This window comes from Eleutherodactylus coqui, chromosome 4 (assembly GCF_035609145.1).
Source record: "Eleutherodactylus coqui strain aEleCoq1 chromosome 4, aEleCoq1.hap1, whole genome shotgun sequence".
Taxonomy (NCBI): domain Eukaryota; kingdom Metazoa; phylum Chordata; class Amphibia; order Anura; family Eleutherodactylidae; genus Eleutherodactylus; species Eleutherodactylus coqui.
Window position 1 is genome coordinate 1,244,553 of NC_089840.1, and position 19,535 is coordinate 1,264,087.

Genomic DNA, 19,535 nt, shown 5'->3' on the forward strand with positions numbered 1-19,535 from the left:
TGTGCTCAGTGCACGCATGGTCATATCGAAAGTGTGGCCCCCAACGTGTGCTCGGTGCACGCATAGTCGTATCGTAAGTGTGGCCCCCAACGTGTGCTCGGTGCGTCAGTGTGGCCCTCAACGTGTGCTCGGTGCACGCATGGTCATATTGTAAGTGTGGCCCTCAACGTGTGCTCGGTGCGCGCATGGTCGTATCGTAAGTGTGGCCCCCAATGTGTGCTCGGTGCATACGTGATCTCATCGTTAGTGTGGCCCCCAACGTGTGCTCGATGCGTGCATGGTCATGTCGTAAGTGTGGCCCCCAATGTGTGCTCGGTGTGTGCATGGTCGTATCGTAAGTGTGGCCCCCAACGTGTGCTCGGTGCATGCATGTTCGTATCGTAAGTGTGGCCCCCAACGTGTGCTCGGTGCACGCATGGTCATATTGTAAGTGTGGCCCCCAACGTGTGCTCGGTGCACGCATGGTCATATTGTAAGTGTGGCCCTCAACGTGTGCTCGATGCGTGCATGGTCATGTCGTAAGTGTGGCCCCCAACGTGTGCTCGGTGCATGCATGTTCGTATCGTAAGTGTGGCCCCCAACGTGTGCTCGGTGCACGCATGGTCATATTGTAAGTGTGGCCCCCAACGTGTGCTCGGTGCACGCATGGTCATATTGTAAGTGTGGCCCCCAACGTGTGCTCTGTGCACGCATGGTCGTATTGTAAGTGTGGCCCCCAATGTGTGCTCGGTGCACGCATGGTCGTATCGTAAGTGTGGCCCCCAACGTGTGCTCGGTGCACGCATGGTCATATTGTAAGTGTGGCCCCTAACGTGTGCTCAGTGCACGCATGGTCATATCGAAAGTGTGGCCCCCAACGTGTGCTCGGTGCACGCATAGTCGTATCGTAAGTGTGGCCCCCAACGTGTGCTCGGTGCGTCAGTGTGGCCCTCAACGTGTGCTCGGTGCACGCATGGTCATATTGTAAGTGTGGCCCTCAACGTGTGCTCGGTGCGCGCATGGTCGTATCGTAAGTGTGGCCCCCAACGTATGCTCGGTGTGTGCATGGTCGTATCGTAAGTGTGGCCCCCAATGTGTGCTCGGTGCGTACGTGATCTCATCGTTAGTGTGGCCCCCAACGTGTGCTCGATGCGTGCATGGTCATGTCGTAAGTGTGGCCCCCAATGTGTGCTCGGTGCACGCATGGTCATATCGTAAGGGTGGCCCCCAACGTGTGCTCGGTGCGTGCATGGCCATATCGTAAGTGTGGCCGCCAACGTGTGCTCGGTGCACGCATGGTTTTATCGTAAATGTGTGGCCCTCAACGTGTGCTCGGTGCGCGCATGGTCATGTCGTAAGTGTGGCCCCCAACATGTGCTCGGTGCACGCATGGTCGTATCGTAAGTGTGGCCCCCAATGTGTGCTCGGTGCGTGCATAGTCGTATCGTAAGTGTGGCCCCCAATGTGTGCTCGGTGCGTGCATGGTCGTATCGTAAGTGTGGCCCCCAATGTGTGCTCGGTGCACGCATGGTCGTATCGTAAGTGTGGCCCCCAACGTGTGCTCGGTGCGTGCATGGTCGTATCGTAAGTGCGGCCCCCATCGTGTGCTTGGTGCGTGCATGGTCATATCGTAAGTGTGGCCCCCAACGTGTGCTCAGTGCACGCATGGTCATGTCATAAGTGTGGCCCCCAACATGTGCTCGGTGCACGCATGATCGTATCGTAAGTGTGGCCCCCAATGTGTGCTCGCTGCGTGCATGGTCATATCGTAAGTGTGGCCCCCAATGTGTGCTCGGTGCGTGCATGGTCGTATCGTAAGTGTGGCCCCCAATGTGTGCTCGGTGCGTGCATGGTCGTATCGTAAGTGTGGCCCCCAATGTGTGCTCGGTGCACGCATGGTCATATCGTAAGTGTGGCCCCCAACGTGTGCTCGGTGCGTCAGTGTGGCCCTCAACGTGTGCTCGGTGCACGCATGGTCATATTGTAAGTGTGGCCCTCAACGTGTGCTCGGTGCGCGCATGGTCGTATCGTAAGTGTGGCTCCCAACGTATGCTCGGTGTGTGCATGGTCGTATCGTAAGTGTGGCCCCCAATGTGTGCTCGGTGCGTACGTGATCTCATCGTTAGTGTGGCCCCCAACGTGTGCTCGATGCGTGCATGGTCATGTCGTAAGTGTGGCCCCCAATGTGTGCTCGGTGCACGCATGGTCATATCGTAAGTGTGGCCCCCAACGTATGCTCGGTGTGTGCATGGTCGTATCGTAAGTGTGGCCCCCAACGTGTGCTCGGTGCACGCATGGTCATATCGTAAGTGTGGCCCCCAACGTGTGCTCGGTGCGTGCATGGCCATATCGTAAGTGTGGCCGCCAACGTGTGCTCGGTGCACGCATGGTTTTATCGTAAATGTGTGGCCCTCAACGTGTGCTCGGTGCACGCATGGTCATATTGTAAGTGCGGCCCCCATCGTGTGCTCGGTGCGTGCATAGTCGTAACGTAAGTGTGGCCCCCAACGTGTGCTCGGTGCACGCATGGTCATATTGTAAGTGTGGCCCCCAACGTGTGCTCAGTGCACGCATGGTCATATTGTAAGTGTGGCCCCCAACGTGTGCTCGGTGCACGCATGGTCGTATTGTAAGTGTGGCCCCCAACGTGTGCTCGGTGCACGCATGGTCATATTGTAAGTGTGGCCCCTAACGTGTGCTCAGTGCACGCATGGTCATATCGAAAGTGTGGCCCCCAACGTGTGCTCGGTGCACGCATAGTCGTATCGTAAGTGTGGCCCCCAACGTGTGCTCGGTGCACGCATGCTCATATTGTAAGTGTGGCCACCAACGTGTGCTCAGTGCACGCATGGTCATATTGTAAGTGTGGCCCTCAACGTGTGCTCGGTGCGTGCATGGTCGTATCGTAAGTGTGGCCCCCAACGTGTGCTCGGTGCACTCATGGTCATATCGTAAGTGTGGCCCTCAACGTGTGCTCGGTGCACGCATGGTCATATTGTAAGTGTGGTCTCAACGTGTGCTCCGTGCACGCATGGTCATATCGTAAGTGTGGCCGCCAATGTGTGCTCGGTGCGTGCATGGTCATGTCGTAAGTGTGGCCCCCAATGTGTGCTCGGTGCGTGCATGGTCATATCGTAAGTGTGGCCCCCAACGTGTGCCCGCTGCACGCATGGTCATGTCGTAAGTGCGGCCACCAACGTGTGCTCGGTGCACGCATGGTCATATCGTAAGTGTGGCCCCCAACGTGTGCTTGGTGCACGCATGGTTTTATCGTAAGTGTGACCCCCAACGAGTGCTCGGTGCGTGCATGGTCATGTCGTAAGTGTGGCCCCCAACGTGTGCTCGGTGCGTGCATGGTCATGTCGTAAGTGTGGCCCCCAACGTGTGCTCGGTGCGTGCATGGTCATGTCGTAAGTGTGGCCCCCAACGTGTGCTCGGTGCGTGCATGGTCATATCGTAAGTGTGGCCGCCAACGTGTGCTCGGTGCACGCATGGTCATGTCGTAAGTGCGGTCACCAACGTGTGCTCGGTGCGTGCATGGTCATGTCGTAAGTGTGGCCCCCAATGTGTGCTCGGTGCACGCATGGTCATGTCATAAGTGTGGCCCCCAACGTGTGCCCGTGGCATGCATGGTCGTATAGTAAGTGTGGCCCCCAACGTGTGCTCGGTGCACACATGGTCATATCGTAAGCGTGGCCCCCAACGTGTGCTCGGTGCACGCATGGTCATGTCGTAAGTGTGGCCCCCAACGTGTGCTCGATGCACGCATGGTCATATCGTAAGTGTGGCCCCCAATGTGTGCTCGGTGCACGCATGGTCATGTCATAAGTGTGGCCCCCAACGTGTGCTCGTGGCATGCATGGTCGTATAGTAAGTGTGGCCCCCAACGTGTGCTCGGTGTACGCATGGTCATGTCGTAAGTGTGGCCGCCAACGTGTATTCGGTGCACGCATGGTCATATCGTGTGTGGCCGCCAACGTGTACTCGATGCACGCATGGTCATGTCGTAAGTGCGGCCACCAACGTGTGCTCGGTGCACGCATGGTCATATCGTAAGTGTGGCCCCCAACGTGTGCTCGGTGCACGCATGGTTTTATCGTAAGTGTGACCCCCAACGAGTGCTCGGTGCGTGCATGGTCATGTCGTAAGTGTGGCCCCCAACGTGTGCTCGGTGCGTGCATGGTCATGTCGTAAGTGTGGCCCCCAACGTGTGCTCGGTGCGTGCATGGTCATGTCGTAAGTGTGGCCCCCAACGTGTGCTCGGTGCGTGCATGGTCATATCGTAAGTGTGGCCGCCAACGTGTGCTCGGTGCACGCATGGTCATTTCGTAAGTGCGGTCACCAACGTGTGCTCGGTGCACGCATGGTCATATCGTAAGTGTGGCCCCCAACGTGTGCTCGGTGCGTGCATGGTCATATTGTAAGTGTGCCCCCCAACGTGTGCTCGGTGCACGCATGGTCATATCGTAAGTGTGGCCCCCAACGTGTGCTCGGTCCACGCATGGTCATGTCGTAAGTGTGGCCCCCAATGTGTGCTCGGTGCACGCATGGTCATGTCATAAGTGTGGCCCCCAACGTGTGCCCGTGGCATGCATGGTCGTATAGTAAGTGTGGCCCCCAACGTGTGCTCGGTGCACACATGGTCATATCGTAAGCGTGGCCCCCAACGTGTGCTCGGTGCACGCATGGTCATGTCGTAAGTGTGGCCGCCAACGTGTGCTCGGTGCGCGCATGGTCATATCGTAAGTGTGGCCCCCAACGTGTGCTCGATGCACGCATGGTCATATCGTAAGTGTGGCCCCCAATGTGTGCTCGGTGCACGCATGGTCATGTCATAAGTGTGGCCCCCAACGTGTGCTCGTGGCATGCATGGTCGTATAGTAAGTGTGGCCGCCAACGTGTACTCGGTGCACGTATGGTCATGTCGTAAGTGCGGCCACCAACGTGTGCTCGGTGCACGCATGGTCATATCGTAAGTGTGGCCCCCAACGTGTGCTCGGTGCACGCATGGTTTTATCGTAAGTGTGACCCCCAACGAGTGCTCGGTGCGTGCATGGTCATGTCGTAAGTGTGGCCCCCAACGTGTGCTCGGTGCGTGCATGGTCATGTCGTAAGTGTGGCCCCCAACGTGTGCTCGGTGCGTGCATGGTCATGTCGTAAGTGTGGCCCCCAACGTGTGCTCGGTGCGTGCATGGTCATGTCGTAAGTGTGGCCCCCAACGTGTGCTCGGTGCGTGCATGGTCATGTCGTAAGTGTGGCCGCCAACGTGTGCTCGGTGCACGCATGGTCATATCGTAAGTGTGGCCCCCAACGTGTGCACGGTGCACGCATGGTTTTATCGTAAGTGTGGCCCCTAACGTGTGCTCGGTGCACGCATGGTCATGTCGAAAGTGTGGCACCCAACGTGTGCTCGATGCGTACATGGTCATATTGTAAGTGTGGCCCCCAACGAGTACTCGGTGCACGCATGGTCATGTTGTAAGTGTGGCCCCCAACGTGTACTCGGTGCACGCATGGTCATATTGTTAGTGTGGCCCCCAACGTGTGCTCGATGCGTGCATGGTCATATTGTAAGTGTGGCCCTCAACGTGTGCTCGGTGTGTGCATGGTCGTATCGTAAGTGTGGCCCCCAATGTGTGCTCGGTGCACACATGCTCATATTGTAGGTATGGCCCCCAACGTGTGCTCGGTGCACGCATGGTCGTATCGTAAGTGCGGCCGCCAACATGTGCTCGGTGCATGCATGGTCATATTGTAAGTGTGGCCCCTAACGTGTGTTCGGTGTACGCATGGTCATATTGTAAGTGTGGCCCCCAGCGTGTGCTCGATGCGTACATGGTCATATTGTAAGTGTGGCACCCAACGAGTACTCGGTGCACGCATGGTCATGTTGTAAGTGTGGCCCCCAACGTGTGCTCGGTGCACGCATGGTCATGTCGAAAGTGTGGCCCCCAACGTGTGCTCGGTGCACGCATGGTCATATTGCAAGTGTGGCCCCCAGCGTGTGCTCGATGCGTACATGGTCATATTGTAAGTGTGGCCCCCAACGAGTACTCGGTGCACGCATGGTCATGTTGTAAGTGTGGCCCCCAACGTGTACTCGGTGCACGCATGGTCGTATCGTAAGTGTGGCCCCCAACGTGTGCTCGATGCGTGCATGGTTATATTGTAAGTGTGGCCCCCAACGTGTGCTCAGTGCACGCATGGTCATATCGTAAGTGCGGCCGCCAACATGTGCTCGGTGCACGCATGGTCATGTCGAAAGTGTGGCCCCCAACGTGTGCTCGGTGTGTGCATGGTCATATTGTAAGTGTGGCCCCCAACGTGTGCTCGGTGCGTGCATGGTCATATTGTAAGTGTGGCCCCCAACGTGTGCTCGTTGCGTGCATGGTCATATTGTAAGTGTGGCCCCCAACGTGTACTCGGTGCACGCATGGTCATGTTGTAAGTGTGGCCCCCAACGTGTACTCGGTGCACGCATGGTCATATTGTAAGTGTGGCCCCCAACGTGTGCTCGGTGCACGCATGGTCATATTGTAAGTGTGGCCCCCAACATGTGCTCGGTGCACGCATGGTCATATTGTAAGTGTGGCCCCCAATGTGTGCTCGGTGCACGCATGGTTTTATCGTATGTGTGGCCCCCAACGTGTGTTCGGTGTACGCATGGTCATATCGTAAGTGTGGCCCCCAACGTGTGCTCGGTGCACGCATGGTCATGTCGAAAGTGTGGCCCCCAACGTGTGCTCGGTGCACGCATGGTCATATTGTAAGTGTGGCCCCCAACGTGTGCTCGATGCGTGCATGGTCATATTGTAAGTGTGGCCCCCAACGTGTACTCGTTGCACGCATGGTCATATTGTAAGTGTGGCCCCCAACGTGTGCTCGGTGCACGCATGGTCATATTGTAAGTGTGGCCCCCAACATGTGCTCGGTGCGTGCATGGTCGTATCGTAAGTGTGGCCCCCAACGTGTGCTCGGTGCACGCATGGTTATATTGTAAGTGTGGCCCCCAATGTGTGCTCGGTGCGTGCATGGTCGTATCGTAAGTGTGGCCCCCAACGTGTGCTCGGTGCACGCATGGTCATGTTGTAAGTGTGGCCCCCAACGTGTGCTCGGTGCGTGCATGGTCATATCGTAAGTGTGGCCCCCAACGTGTGCTCGGTGCACGCATGGTCATGTTGTAAGTGTGGCCCCCAACGTGTGCTCGGTGCGTGCATGCAGGATGTGGTGTGTAGCACCCCTAATGGGACCGCAAAGGTGCCTAGGACACTCAGAGGGACCGCTGGGAACAGTAGCAGATGCCACAGTAGAGTCAGAGGACAGACATGTTGCTAGCCTAAGGCTGCCAGCGTGACCCTCCTGTCCCGTGGACGTGGTCTTGAGTGCTGCTCCCTCCAGGAAAGGATTTGACCCTCCAGCAGCCTGAGAGATCCGGGTCTGCAGCCTGAAGTGCAGACTGCATCAGAGCTCATTGCCGCCTCCGCTCCGTTGTGCCGCTGAGCTCTTGTTGCATCAGTTTGTTCAGAAGTTTTGGACTCCAGAGATTTCCTATATTTGTTGCCACCAGTTTGTAATACAAGTTCCTCCAGCATTAAGATGCGCCTTCCCTTCTGCCCGAAGTCATGAACAGCACACACTTGCAGGACCCTGGTGTCACGTTGTGCGCCTGGGATCTGTAGTTCTATGGGTTTCTAGGAGTGCATCGGCACTGGTGTGGGATGATTGGCTGGCTGGGTGTGTGTTGCTCCGGTCAGCCAATCCCCACCAGTCTGCTGCACATAAATGCCAGCCGCTCTTACTAGAGGCTGATGGTCATTTATCCCTCTCCTCATTCTCTCCCAGACCCTGGTGCTTGGAGTCCGCCATGTTCTGCTTGGTGTTGCTGCTTGCATGAGGTTCTGTGTGGAATTCCCTCATCTGTTGCTGTGAACGGTGTCCTGTTCTGCTTGTATGCCATTTACCATCGAGAGCATGCTGGGCAAAGAGGTTCCAGCAGGGGGCCTATTAGGACAACACCACACTTCTAGGCAGGACTCCTGGGCTTAAGTTGTCTTAGACTTAGGGACCCACTAGACAACAAGGACCCTTGACGTGGACTCGTGAGCTTTAATATCTTGGCCACAATCTGAGCCAATACCTCGTCCGTACTTTAGCGGTTCCATCGGCTTCTATGTGCGGGTGTTCTAGGTAAGTGTTTGGTGGTTGTCAGTTGTTTTTTGGATGTCGGCTCACAAGTCCCGTCTGCAGTTCACTAACTGTTATGGTGTTCAGCGTGTCTGCACATTCCCTGGCCCAATCCTTTCCCTCCAGCCCTTGTCTGGGTTGCGTCCGTGTAGGTTGTTGTTTCCACTACCCACTCGAACGGGATATAATAATCTGCTCTTGGAAACCCAAAGAACTACAGGTCCCAGGAGCACAACATGTCTACGGAGGATTATATTGCGTTTAGAGTCTTCCAAAAGTTGCCAAATGAGGCACACAGACACTAGCAGAACTGCAGCAACGGAACTGCCACTAGGGGAGCTCTGGAGCCCCACGAGAAGAGGAAGGACATGCAGCAGAGTACAGATTGGGGACCAATACCCCGTCACATGTTGTGGGTGAGGCTGAAGTAAAGGATCTTCAATAGAGGGGCAGTTGCTGGAGAGACCCCCACCAAATATAATGGACTGTCAGGATTATTTCAAGAAGATCCACTTTTTGAAGCGGTTTTCCCACAAAGTGTTTTTGGCCTCCGGAGATCAGCAGTGGAACTCTTGTATGGCTGGAGGCGCCTGCAAGGCGCGGGATTGCGGATGACGTTCCCATGCACTGACGTCTGAGGTTCCATTCCCGGCGGCTATGTACTGACTCTGCATGCCTCCGGCTGATTAGTGGGGTCCGATGCAGCGGACCCCCGCCGAGCAACTATTTATTACCTGAAAATAGGTCAGCCATAGTAGAGAGCTGGATTCCCTTTTAAAGGGGTCCTTCAGTTGGTGGATGGCCCCGCTTCAGTAGCACTAAAGTGAAGTCCACTTACCTCTCTGCTGCTGGCGGGATCCAGCGCTGCAGCCTTGCTGTGGTCCCGACCTTTACTGTGATGTCACAGGATATCAGGTGACTGCTTGTTCTCCTGGCCTCAGCGCTCACATTCTCAGCGCCACCAAGTCAGGAGCTTGATGCTGTAGCCTCTGATTGGCTGCAGCGGTCACCTGATTTCATGTGACATCAGCACTGCAACCATTAGGACCACAGCGGGGCTGCAGTGCTGGATCCCGGCAGCAGACAGGGAGTGCTACTGAGGCAGGGTTCTCCAATACCCGGACATCCCCTTTAATGATGCTCAACCTCATGTACAGCGTATCAATATTTACTGGGCAATTGAAATAAAACTATTGTTCCCTGGTGTCAGCCTTGTGAAGCTGGGGCGATTCTTCATTGGGATGACGAACAGGTAGCACATAAAGTATTTGCCCCCACAATTACATCTTTAATCTGCAAATTCTCTTAAAGCTTATCTATTGATTCATGTATAGATACAATCTAGGCGCACCGCTATAACGGGGTCCTCTGCTTTATAAATGCCCATCCTGTGTTACCAGAGGGGGTCTTAGTCCTGGACCTTCCTCAATAAGCAGTAAACAGGGTACATGACGGTCTTGCTCTCTCTGGAGGACCCAATACGTCCGTGAATACCATGGACAGTCTATTGCTTTCAGTAGGCATCATGTAATACTTGCGTTCTCCTGTGGTGGCGCAGCAGTGAAATGAGCACTTCCTCCAGCGTGCAGCTTATTATTGTGGAGACCTTCTAACACAAAGCAGGTGACCCCGTAGGCGTGCATGATGCGCTACTAATCAACTCTTGCTGTTTCCCTGTTTTCAGTAATGACGTTTCTCCTTCCTCTCCTGCTCTAGAGCCCCAGTTCTCAAAAGAGCAAGACCTGTTTGCCAGTGTCAACAGCACCCGGGTGAGGCTCAATTTAATTGGTTGGAATGATGGCGGGTGCCCGATCACATCCTTTAACCTGGAGTACCGACCATTTGGCACCATGGTGTGGACCTTGGCACAAAGAACCTCACTGTCTAAGTCCTATATACTGTACGACCTGCAGGAGGCGATGTGGTACGAACTGCAGATGAGAGTGTGCAACAGTGCCGGCTGCGCAGAGAAGCAGGCCAATTTTGCAACGCTGAATTACGATGGCAGTAAGTAGTTTATACGTAGTAATAATATATACTGATGGCGGTACAATACTATAAGAAGCAAATATATAATGTACTGGGACGGGAAAATACTATCAATTACTGTACATAGGGGGCAGTATTATAGTAGTTATATTCTTGTACATAGGGGGCAGTATTATAGTAGTTATACTCTTCTACATAGGGGGCAGTATTATAGTAGTTATATTCTTGTACATAGGAGGCAGTATTATAGTAGTTATATTCTTGTACATAGGAGGAGTATTATAGTAGTTGTATTCTTGTACATGGGGCAGTGTTATAGTAGTTATATTCTTGTACATAGGGGCAGTGTTATAGTAGTTATATTCTTGTACATAGGAGGCAGTATTATAGTAGTTATATTCTTGTATATAGGGGGCAGTATTATAGTAGTTATATTCTTGTACATAGGGGACAGTATTATAGTAGTTATATTCTTGTACATAGGGGACAGTATTATAGTAGTTATATTCTTGTACATAGGGGCAGTATTATAGTAGTTATATTCTTGTATATAGGGGGCAGTATTATAGTAGTCACATTCTTGTACATAGGAGCAGTATTATAGTAGTTATATTCTTGTACATAGGGGGCAGTATTATAGTAGTTATATTCTTGTACATGGGGCAGTGTTATAGTAGTTATATTCTTGTACATAGGGGCAGTATTATAGTAGTTATATTCTTGTATATAGGGGGCAGTATTATAGTAGTTATATTCTTGTACATAGGGGACAGTATTATAGTAGTTATATTCTTGTACATAGGGGCAGTATTATAGTAGTTATATTCTTGTACATAGGGGACAGTATTATAGTAGTCACATTCTTGTACATAGGAGCAGTATTATAGTAGTTATATTCTTGTACATAGGAGGCAGTATTATAGTAGTTATATTCTTGTACATAGGAGCAGTATTATAGTAGCTATATTCTTGTACATAGGGGGCAGTATTATAGTAGTTATATTCTTGTACATAGGAGCAGTATTATAGTTATATTCTTGTACATAGCAGGCAGTATTACAGTAGTTATATTCTTGTACATAGGAGGCAGTATTATAGTAGTTATATTCTTGTACATGGGAGCATTATTATAGTAGTTATATTCTTGTACATAGGGGGCAGTATTACAGTAGTTATATTCTTATATATAGGAGGCAGTATTATAGTAGTTATATTCTTGTACACAGGAGGCAGTATTATAGTAGTTATATTCTTGTACATAGGGAGCAGTATTACAGTAGTTATATTCTTGTACATAGGAGGCAGTATTATAGTAGTTATATTCTTGTACATAGGGGGCAGTATTACAGTAGTTATATTCTTATATATAGGAGGCAGTATTATAGTAGTTATATTCTTGTACACAGGAGGCAGTATTATAGTAGTTATATTCTTGTACATAGGGAGCAGTATTATAGTAGCTATATTCTTGTACATAGAGGGCAGTATTATAGTAGTTATATTCTTGTACATAGGGGGCAGTATTATAGTAGTTATATTCTTGTACATAGAGGGCAGTATTATAGTAGCTATATTCTTGTACATAGGGGCAGTATTATAGTAGTTATATTCTTGTATATAGGGGGCAGTATTATAGTAGTTATATTCTTGTACATAGGAGGCAGTATTATAGTAGTTATATTCTTGTACATAGGCGGCAGTATTATAGTAGTTATATTCTTGTACATAGGAGGCAGTATTATAGTAGTTATATTCTTGTACATAGGGGCAGTATTATAGTAGTTATATTCTTGTACATAGGGGCAGTGTTATAGTAGTTATATTCTTGTACATAGGGGGCAGTATTATAGTAGTTATATTCTTGTACATAGGGGGCAGTATTATAGTAGTTATATTCTTGTACATAGGAGGCAGTATTATAGTAGTTATATTCTTGTACATAGGGGGCAGTATTATAGTAGTTATATTCTTGTACATAGGGGGCAGTATTATAGTAGTTATATTCTTGTACATAGGAGGCAGTATTATAGTAGTTATATTCTTGTACATAGGGGGCAGTATTATAGTAGTTATATTCTTGTACATAGGGGGCAGTATTATAGTAGTTATATTCTTGTGCATAGGGGACAGTATTATAGTAGTTATATTCTTGTACATAGGGGGCAGTATTATAGTAGTTATATTCTTGTACATAGGAGGCAGTATTATAGTAGTTATATTCTTGTACATAGGGGGCAGTATTATAGTAGTTATACTCTTGTACATAGGAGGCAGTATTATAGTAGTTATATTCTTGTACATGGGGCAGTATTATAGTAGTTATATTCTTGTACATAGGGGCAGTATTATAGTAGTTATATTCTTATATATAGGAGGCAGTATTATAGTAGTTATATTCTTGTACATAGGGGGCAGTATTATAGTAGTTATATTCTTATATATAGGAGGCAGTATTATAGTAGTTATATTCTTGTACATAGGGGGCAGTATTATAGTAGTTATATTCTTGTATATAGGGGGCAGTATTATAGTAGTTATATTCTTGTACATAGGAGCAGTATTATAGTAGTTATATTCTTATACATCGAGAGCAGTATTATAGTAGTTATATTCTTGCATATAGGGGGCAGTATTATAGTAGTTATATTCTTGTACATAGGGGGCAGTATTATAGTAGTTATATTCTTGTACATAGGAGGCAGTATTATAGTAGTATTATTCTTGTACATAGGGGGCAGTATTATAGTAGTTATATTCTTGTACATAGGAGGCAGTATTATAGTAGTTATATTCTTGTACATAGGGGGCAAAATTATAGTAGTTATATTCTTGTACATAGGGGGCAGTATTATAGTAGTTATATTCTTGTACGTGGGAGGCAGTATTATAGTAGTTATATTCTTGTACATAGGGGGCAGTATTATAGTAGTTATATTCTTGTACATAGGGGGCAGTATTATAGTAGTTATATTCTTGTACATAGGGGGCAGTATTATAGTAGTTATAATTTTGTACATTGGAGGCAGTATTATAGTAGTTATATTCTTGTACATAGGGGTAGTATTATAGTGGTTATATTCTTGTACATAAGGGGCAGTATTATAGTAGTATTATTCTTGTACATAGGGGGCAGTATTATAGTAGTTATATTCTTGTACATAGGAGGCAGTATTATAGTAGTTATAATTTTGTACATTGGAGGCAGTATTATAGTAGTTATATTCTTGTACATAGGGGGCAGTATTATAGTAGTTATATTCTTGTACATAGGGGTAGTATTATAGTGGTTATATTCTTGTACATAAGGGGCAGTATTATAGTAGTTATATTCTTGTACATAGGAGGCAGTATTATAGTAGTTCTATTCTTGTACATAGGCGGCAGTATTATAGCAGTTATATTCTTGTACATAGGAGGCAGTATTATAGTAGTTATATTCTTGTGCATAGGGGGCAGTATTATACTAGTTATACTCTTGTACATAGGGGGCAGTATTATAGTAGTTATATTCTTGTACATAGGGGGCAGTATTATAGTAGTTATATTCTTGTACATAGGAGGGCAGTATTATAGTAGTTATTTTCTTGTACATAGGGTCAGTATTATAGTAGTTCTATTCTTGTACATAGGAGGCAGTATTATAGTAGTTCTATTCTTGTACATAGGGGGCAGTATTATAGCAGTTATATTCTTGTACATAGGAGGCAGTATTATAGTAGTTATAGTCTTGTACATAGGGGCAGTGTTATAGTAGTTATATTATTGTACATAGGGGGCAGTATTATAGTAGTTCTATTCTTGTACATAAGGGGCAGTATTATAGTAGTTCTATTCTTGTACATAGGAGGCAGTATTATAGTAGTTCTATTCTTGTACATAGGGGGCAGTATTATAGTAGTTCTATTCTTGTACATAGGAGGCAGTATTATAGTAGTTCTATTCTTGTACATAGGGGGCAGTATTATAGCAGTTATATTCTTGTACATAGGAGGCAGGATTATAGTAGTAATATTCTTGTACATAGGGGGCAGTATTATAGTAGTTATACTCTTGTACATAGGGGGCAGTATTATAGTAGTTCTATTCTTGTACATAGGAGGCAGTATTATAGTAGTTCTGATCTTGTACATAGGGGGCAGTATTATAGCAGTTATATTCTTGTACATAGGAGGCAGTATTATAGTAGTTATATTCTTGTACATAGGGGGCAGTATTATAGTAGTTATATTCTTGTACATAGGGGGCAGTATAATAGTAGTTATATTCTTGTACATAGGCTGCAGATTTATAGTTCTTATATTCTTGTACATAGGGGGCAGTATTATTGTAGTTATATTCTTGTACATAGGGGGCAGTATTATAGTAGTTATATTCTTGTACATATGAGGCAGTATTATAGTAGTAGTATTCTTGTACATAGGGGGCAGTATTATACTAGTTATATTCTTGTACATAGGGGGCAGTATTATAGTAGTTATATTCTTGTACACAGGAGCAGTATTATAGTAGTTATATTCTTGTACATAGGGAGCAGTATTATTGTAGTTATATTCTTGTACATAGGGGGCAGTATTATAGCAGTTATATTCTTGTACATAGGGGGCAGTATTATAGTAGTTATATTCTTGTACATAGGGGAGCAGTATTATAGTAGTTATATTCTTGTACATAAGAGGCAGTATTATAGTAGTTATATTCTTGTACATAGGGGAGCAGTATTATAGTAGTTATATTCTTGTACATATGAGGCAGTATTATAGTAGTTATATTCTTGGACATATGAGGCAGTATTATAGTAGTTATATACTTGTACATAGGAGACAGTATTATAGTAGTTATATTCTTGTACATAGGGGGCAGTATTATAGTAGTTATATTCTTGTACATAGGGGGCAGTATTACAGTAGTTATATTCTTGTACATAGGAGCAGTATTATAGTAGTTATATCCTTGTACATAGGGGGCAGTATAATAGTAGTTATATTCTTGTACATAGGGGGCAGTATTATAGTAGTTATATTCTTGTACATAGGGGAGCAGTATTATAGTAGTTATATTCTTGTACATAGGGGGCAGTATTATAGCAGTTATATTCTTGTACATAGGAGGCAGTATTATAGTAGTTATATTCTTGTACATAGAGGGCAGTATTATAGTAGTTATATTCTTGTACATAGGAGGCAGTATTATAGTAGTTCTATTCTTGTACATAGGGGGCAGTATTATAGTAGTTCTATTCTTGTACATAGGAGGCAGTATTATAGTAGTTCTATTCTTGTACATAGGGGGCAGTATTATAGCAGTTATATTCTTGTACATAGGGGCAGTATTATAGTAGTTATAGTCTTGTACATAGGGGGCAGTATTATAGTAGTTATATTATTGTACATAGGGGGCAGTATAATAGTAGTTATATTCTTGTACATAGGGGGCAGTATTATAGTAGTTATATTCTTGTACATAGAGGGCAGTATTATAGTAGTTATATTCTTGTACATAGGGAGCAGTATTATAGTAGTTATATCCATGTACATAGGGGGCAGTATAATAGTAGTTATATTCTTGTACTTAGGGGGCAGTATTATAGTAGTTATATTCTTGTACATAGGCTGCAGAATTATAGTTCTTATATTCTTGTACATAGGGACAGTATTATAGTAGTTATATTATTGTACATAGGGGCAGTATTATAGTAGTTATATTCTTCTACATAGGGGGCAGTATTATAGTAGTTATATTCTTGTACATAGAGGGCAGTATTATAGTAGTTATATTCTTGTACATAGGAGCAGTATTATAGTAGTTATATTCTTGTACATAGGGGACAGTATTATAGTAGTTATATTCTTGTACATAGGGGGCAGTATTATAGTAGTTATATTCTTGTACATAGGGGCAGTATTATAGTAGTTATATTCTTGTACATAGGGGGCAGTATTATAGTAGTTATATTCTTGTACATAGGGGACAGTATTATAGTAGTTATATTCTTGTACATAGGGGGCAGTATTATAGTAGTTATATTCTTGTACATAGGGGCAGTATTATAGTAGTTATATTCTTGTACATAGGAGGCAGTATTATAGTAATTATATTCTTGTATATAGGGGGCAGTATTATAGTAGTTATATTCTTGTACATAGGGGGCAGTATTATAGTAGTTATATTCTTGTACATAGGAGCAGTATTATAGTAGTTATATCCTTGTACATAGGGGGCAGTATAATAGTAGTTATATTCTTGTACATAGGGGGCAGTATTATAGTAGTTATATTCTTGTACATAGGCTGCAGAATTATAGTTCTTATATTCTTGTACATAGGAGCAGTATTATAGTAGTTATATTCTTGTACATAGGGGGCAGTATTATAGTAGTTATATTCTTGTACATAGGGGGCAGTATTATAGTAGTTATATTCTTGTACATAGGGGGCAGTATTATAGTAGTTATATTTTTGTACATAGGGGGCAGTATTATAGTAGTTATATTCTTGTACATAGGGGGCAGTATTATAGTAGTTATATTCTTGTACATAGGAGGCAGTATTATAGTAGTTATATTCTTGTACATAGGGGCATTATTATAGTAGTTATATTCTTGTATATAGGAGGCAGTATTATAGTAGTTATATACTTGTACATAGACGGCAGTATTATACTAGTTATATACTTGTACATAGACGGCAGTATTATACTAGTTATATTCTTGTACATAGGGGGCAGTATTATAGTAGTTATATTCTTGTACATAGGGGGCAGTATTATAGTAGTTATATTCTTGTACATAGGAGCAGTATTATAGTAGTTATATTCTTGTACATAGGGGGCAGTATTATAGTAGATATACTTGTACAGAGGAGGCAGTATTATAGTAGTTATATTCTTGTACATAGGGGGCAGTATTATAGTAGTTATATTCTTGTACATAGGGGGCAGTATTATAGTAGTTATATTCTTGTACATAGGGGGCAGTATTATAGTAGTTATATTCTTGTACATAGGGGGCAGTATTATAGTAGTTATATTCTTGTACATAGGGGGCAGTATTATACTAGTTATATTCTTGTACATAGGGAGCAGTATTATAGTAGTTATATTCTTGTACATAGGGGCAGTATTATAGTAGTTATATTCTTGTACATAGGGGGCAGTATTATACTAGTTATATTCTTGTACATAGGGGGCGGTATTATAGTAGTTATAATCTTGTACATAGGGGGCAGTATTATACTAGTTATATTCTTGTACATAGGGGGCAGTATTATAGTAGTTATATTCTTGTACATAGGGGGCAGTATTATAGTAGTTATATTCTTGTACATAGGGGGCAGTATTATAGTAGTTATATTCTTGTACATAGGGGGCAGTATTATAGTAGTTATATTCTTGTACATAGGGGGCAGTATTATAGTAGTTATATTCTTGTACATAGGGAGCAGTATTATAGTAGTTATATTCTTGTACATAGGAGGCAGTATTATAGTAGTTATATCCTTGTACATAGGGGGCATTATTATAGTAGTTATATTCCTGTACATAGAGGGCAGTATTATAGTAGTTATATCCTTGTACATAGGGGGCAGTATTATAGTAGTTATATTCTTGTACATAGGGGGCAGTATTATATTAGTTATATTCTTGTACATAGGGGGCAGTATTATAGTAGTTCTATTCTTGTATATAGGGGGCAGTATTATAGTAGTTATATTCTTGTACATAGGGGTAGTATTATAGTAGTTATATTCCTGTACGTAGGGGGCAGTATTATAGTAGTTATATTCTTGTACATAGGGGGCAGTATTATAGTAGATATATTCTTGTATATAGGGGGCAGTATTATAGTCGTTATATTCTTGTACATAGAGGGCAGTATTATAGTCGTTATATTCTTGTACATAGGGGGCAGTATTATAGTAGATATATTCTTGTATATAGGGGGCAGTATTATAGTAGTTATATTCTTGTACATAGGGGGCAGTATTATAGTAGTTATATTCTTGTACATAGGGGGCAGTATTATAGTAGTTATATTCTTGTATATAGGGGACAGTATTATAGTAGTTATATTCTTGTACAAAGGAGGCCGTATTATAGTAGTTATATTCTTGTACATAGGAACAGTATTATAGTAGTCATATTCTTGTACATAGGGGCAGTATTATAGTAGTTATATTCTTGTACAAAGGAGGTAGTATTATAGTCGTTAAATTCTTGTACATAGGGGGCAGTATTATAGTAGTTATATTCCTGTACATTAGGGGGCAGTATTATAGTAGTTATATTCTTGTACATAGAAGGCAGTATTATAGTAGTTATATTCTTGTACATAAGGGGTAGTATTATAGTAGTTATTTCCTTGTACATAGGGAGCAGTATTATAGTAGTTATATTCTTGTACATAGGGGGCAGTATTATAGTAGTTATATTATTGTACATAGGGGGCAGTATTATAGTAGTTATATTCTTGTACATAGGGGGCAGTATTATAGTAGTTATATTCTTGTACATAGGAGGCAGTATTATAGTAGTTATATCCTTGTACATAGGGGGCAGTATTATAGTAGTTATATTCTTGTACATTAGGGGGCAGTATTATAGTAGTTATATTCTTGTACATAGAAGACAGTATTATAGTAGTTATATTCTTGTACATAGGGGGCAGTATTATAGTAGTTATATTCTTGTACATAAGGAGCAGTATTATAGTAGTTATATTCTTGTACATAGGGGGCAGTATTATAGTAGTTATATTCTTGTACATTAGGGGGCAGTATTATAGTAGTTATATTCTTGTACATATGGGGGCAGTATTATAGTAGTTATATTCTTGTACATAGAAGGCAGTATTATAGTAGTTATATTCTTGTACATAGGGAGCAGTATTATAGTAGTTATATTCTTGTACATAGAAGGCAGTATTATAGTAGTTATATTCTTGTACATAGGGAGCTGTATTATAGTAGTTATATTCTTGTACATAGGGAGCAGTATTATAGTAGTTTTATTCTTGTACATAGGGGGCAGTATTATAGTAGTTTTATTCTTGTACATAGGGGGCAGTATTATAGCAGTTATATTCTTGTACATAGGGGGCAGTATTATAGTAGCTATATTCTTGTACATAGGAGCAGTATTATAGTAGCTATATTCTTGTACATAGAGGGCAGTATTATAGTAGCTATATTCTTGTACATAGAGGGCAGTATTATAGTAGCTATATTCTTGTACATAGAGGGCAGTATTATAGTAGCTATATTCTTGTACATAGGGGCAGTATTATAGTAGTTATATTCTTGTACATAGGGGGTAGTATTATAGTAGTTATATTCTTGTATATAGGGGGCAGTATTATAGTAGTTATATTCTTGTACATAGAGGGCAGT

At 44.4% G+C, this 19,535-nt stretch overlaps 1 protein-coding gene across 1 annotated transcript in view; it reads left to right on the forward strand.

Moving 5' to 3' along the window:
* Positions 1-19,535, forward strand: part of DSCAM (DS cell adhesion molecule) — a 740,634-nt gene that overhangs the window by 554,744 nt on the left and 166,355 nt on the right. Inside the window, exon 26 of the mRNA XM_066598936.1 lies at positions 9,880-10,170. Coding sequence (XP_066455033.1) covers positions 9,880-10,170 — 291 coding nt within the window. The remainder of the gene's footprint in view (positions 1-9,879; positions 10,171-19,535) is intronic.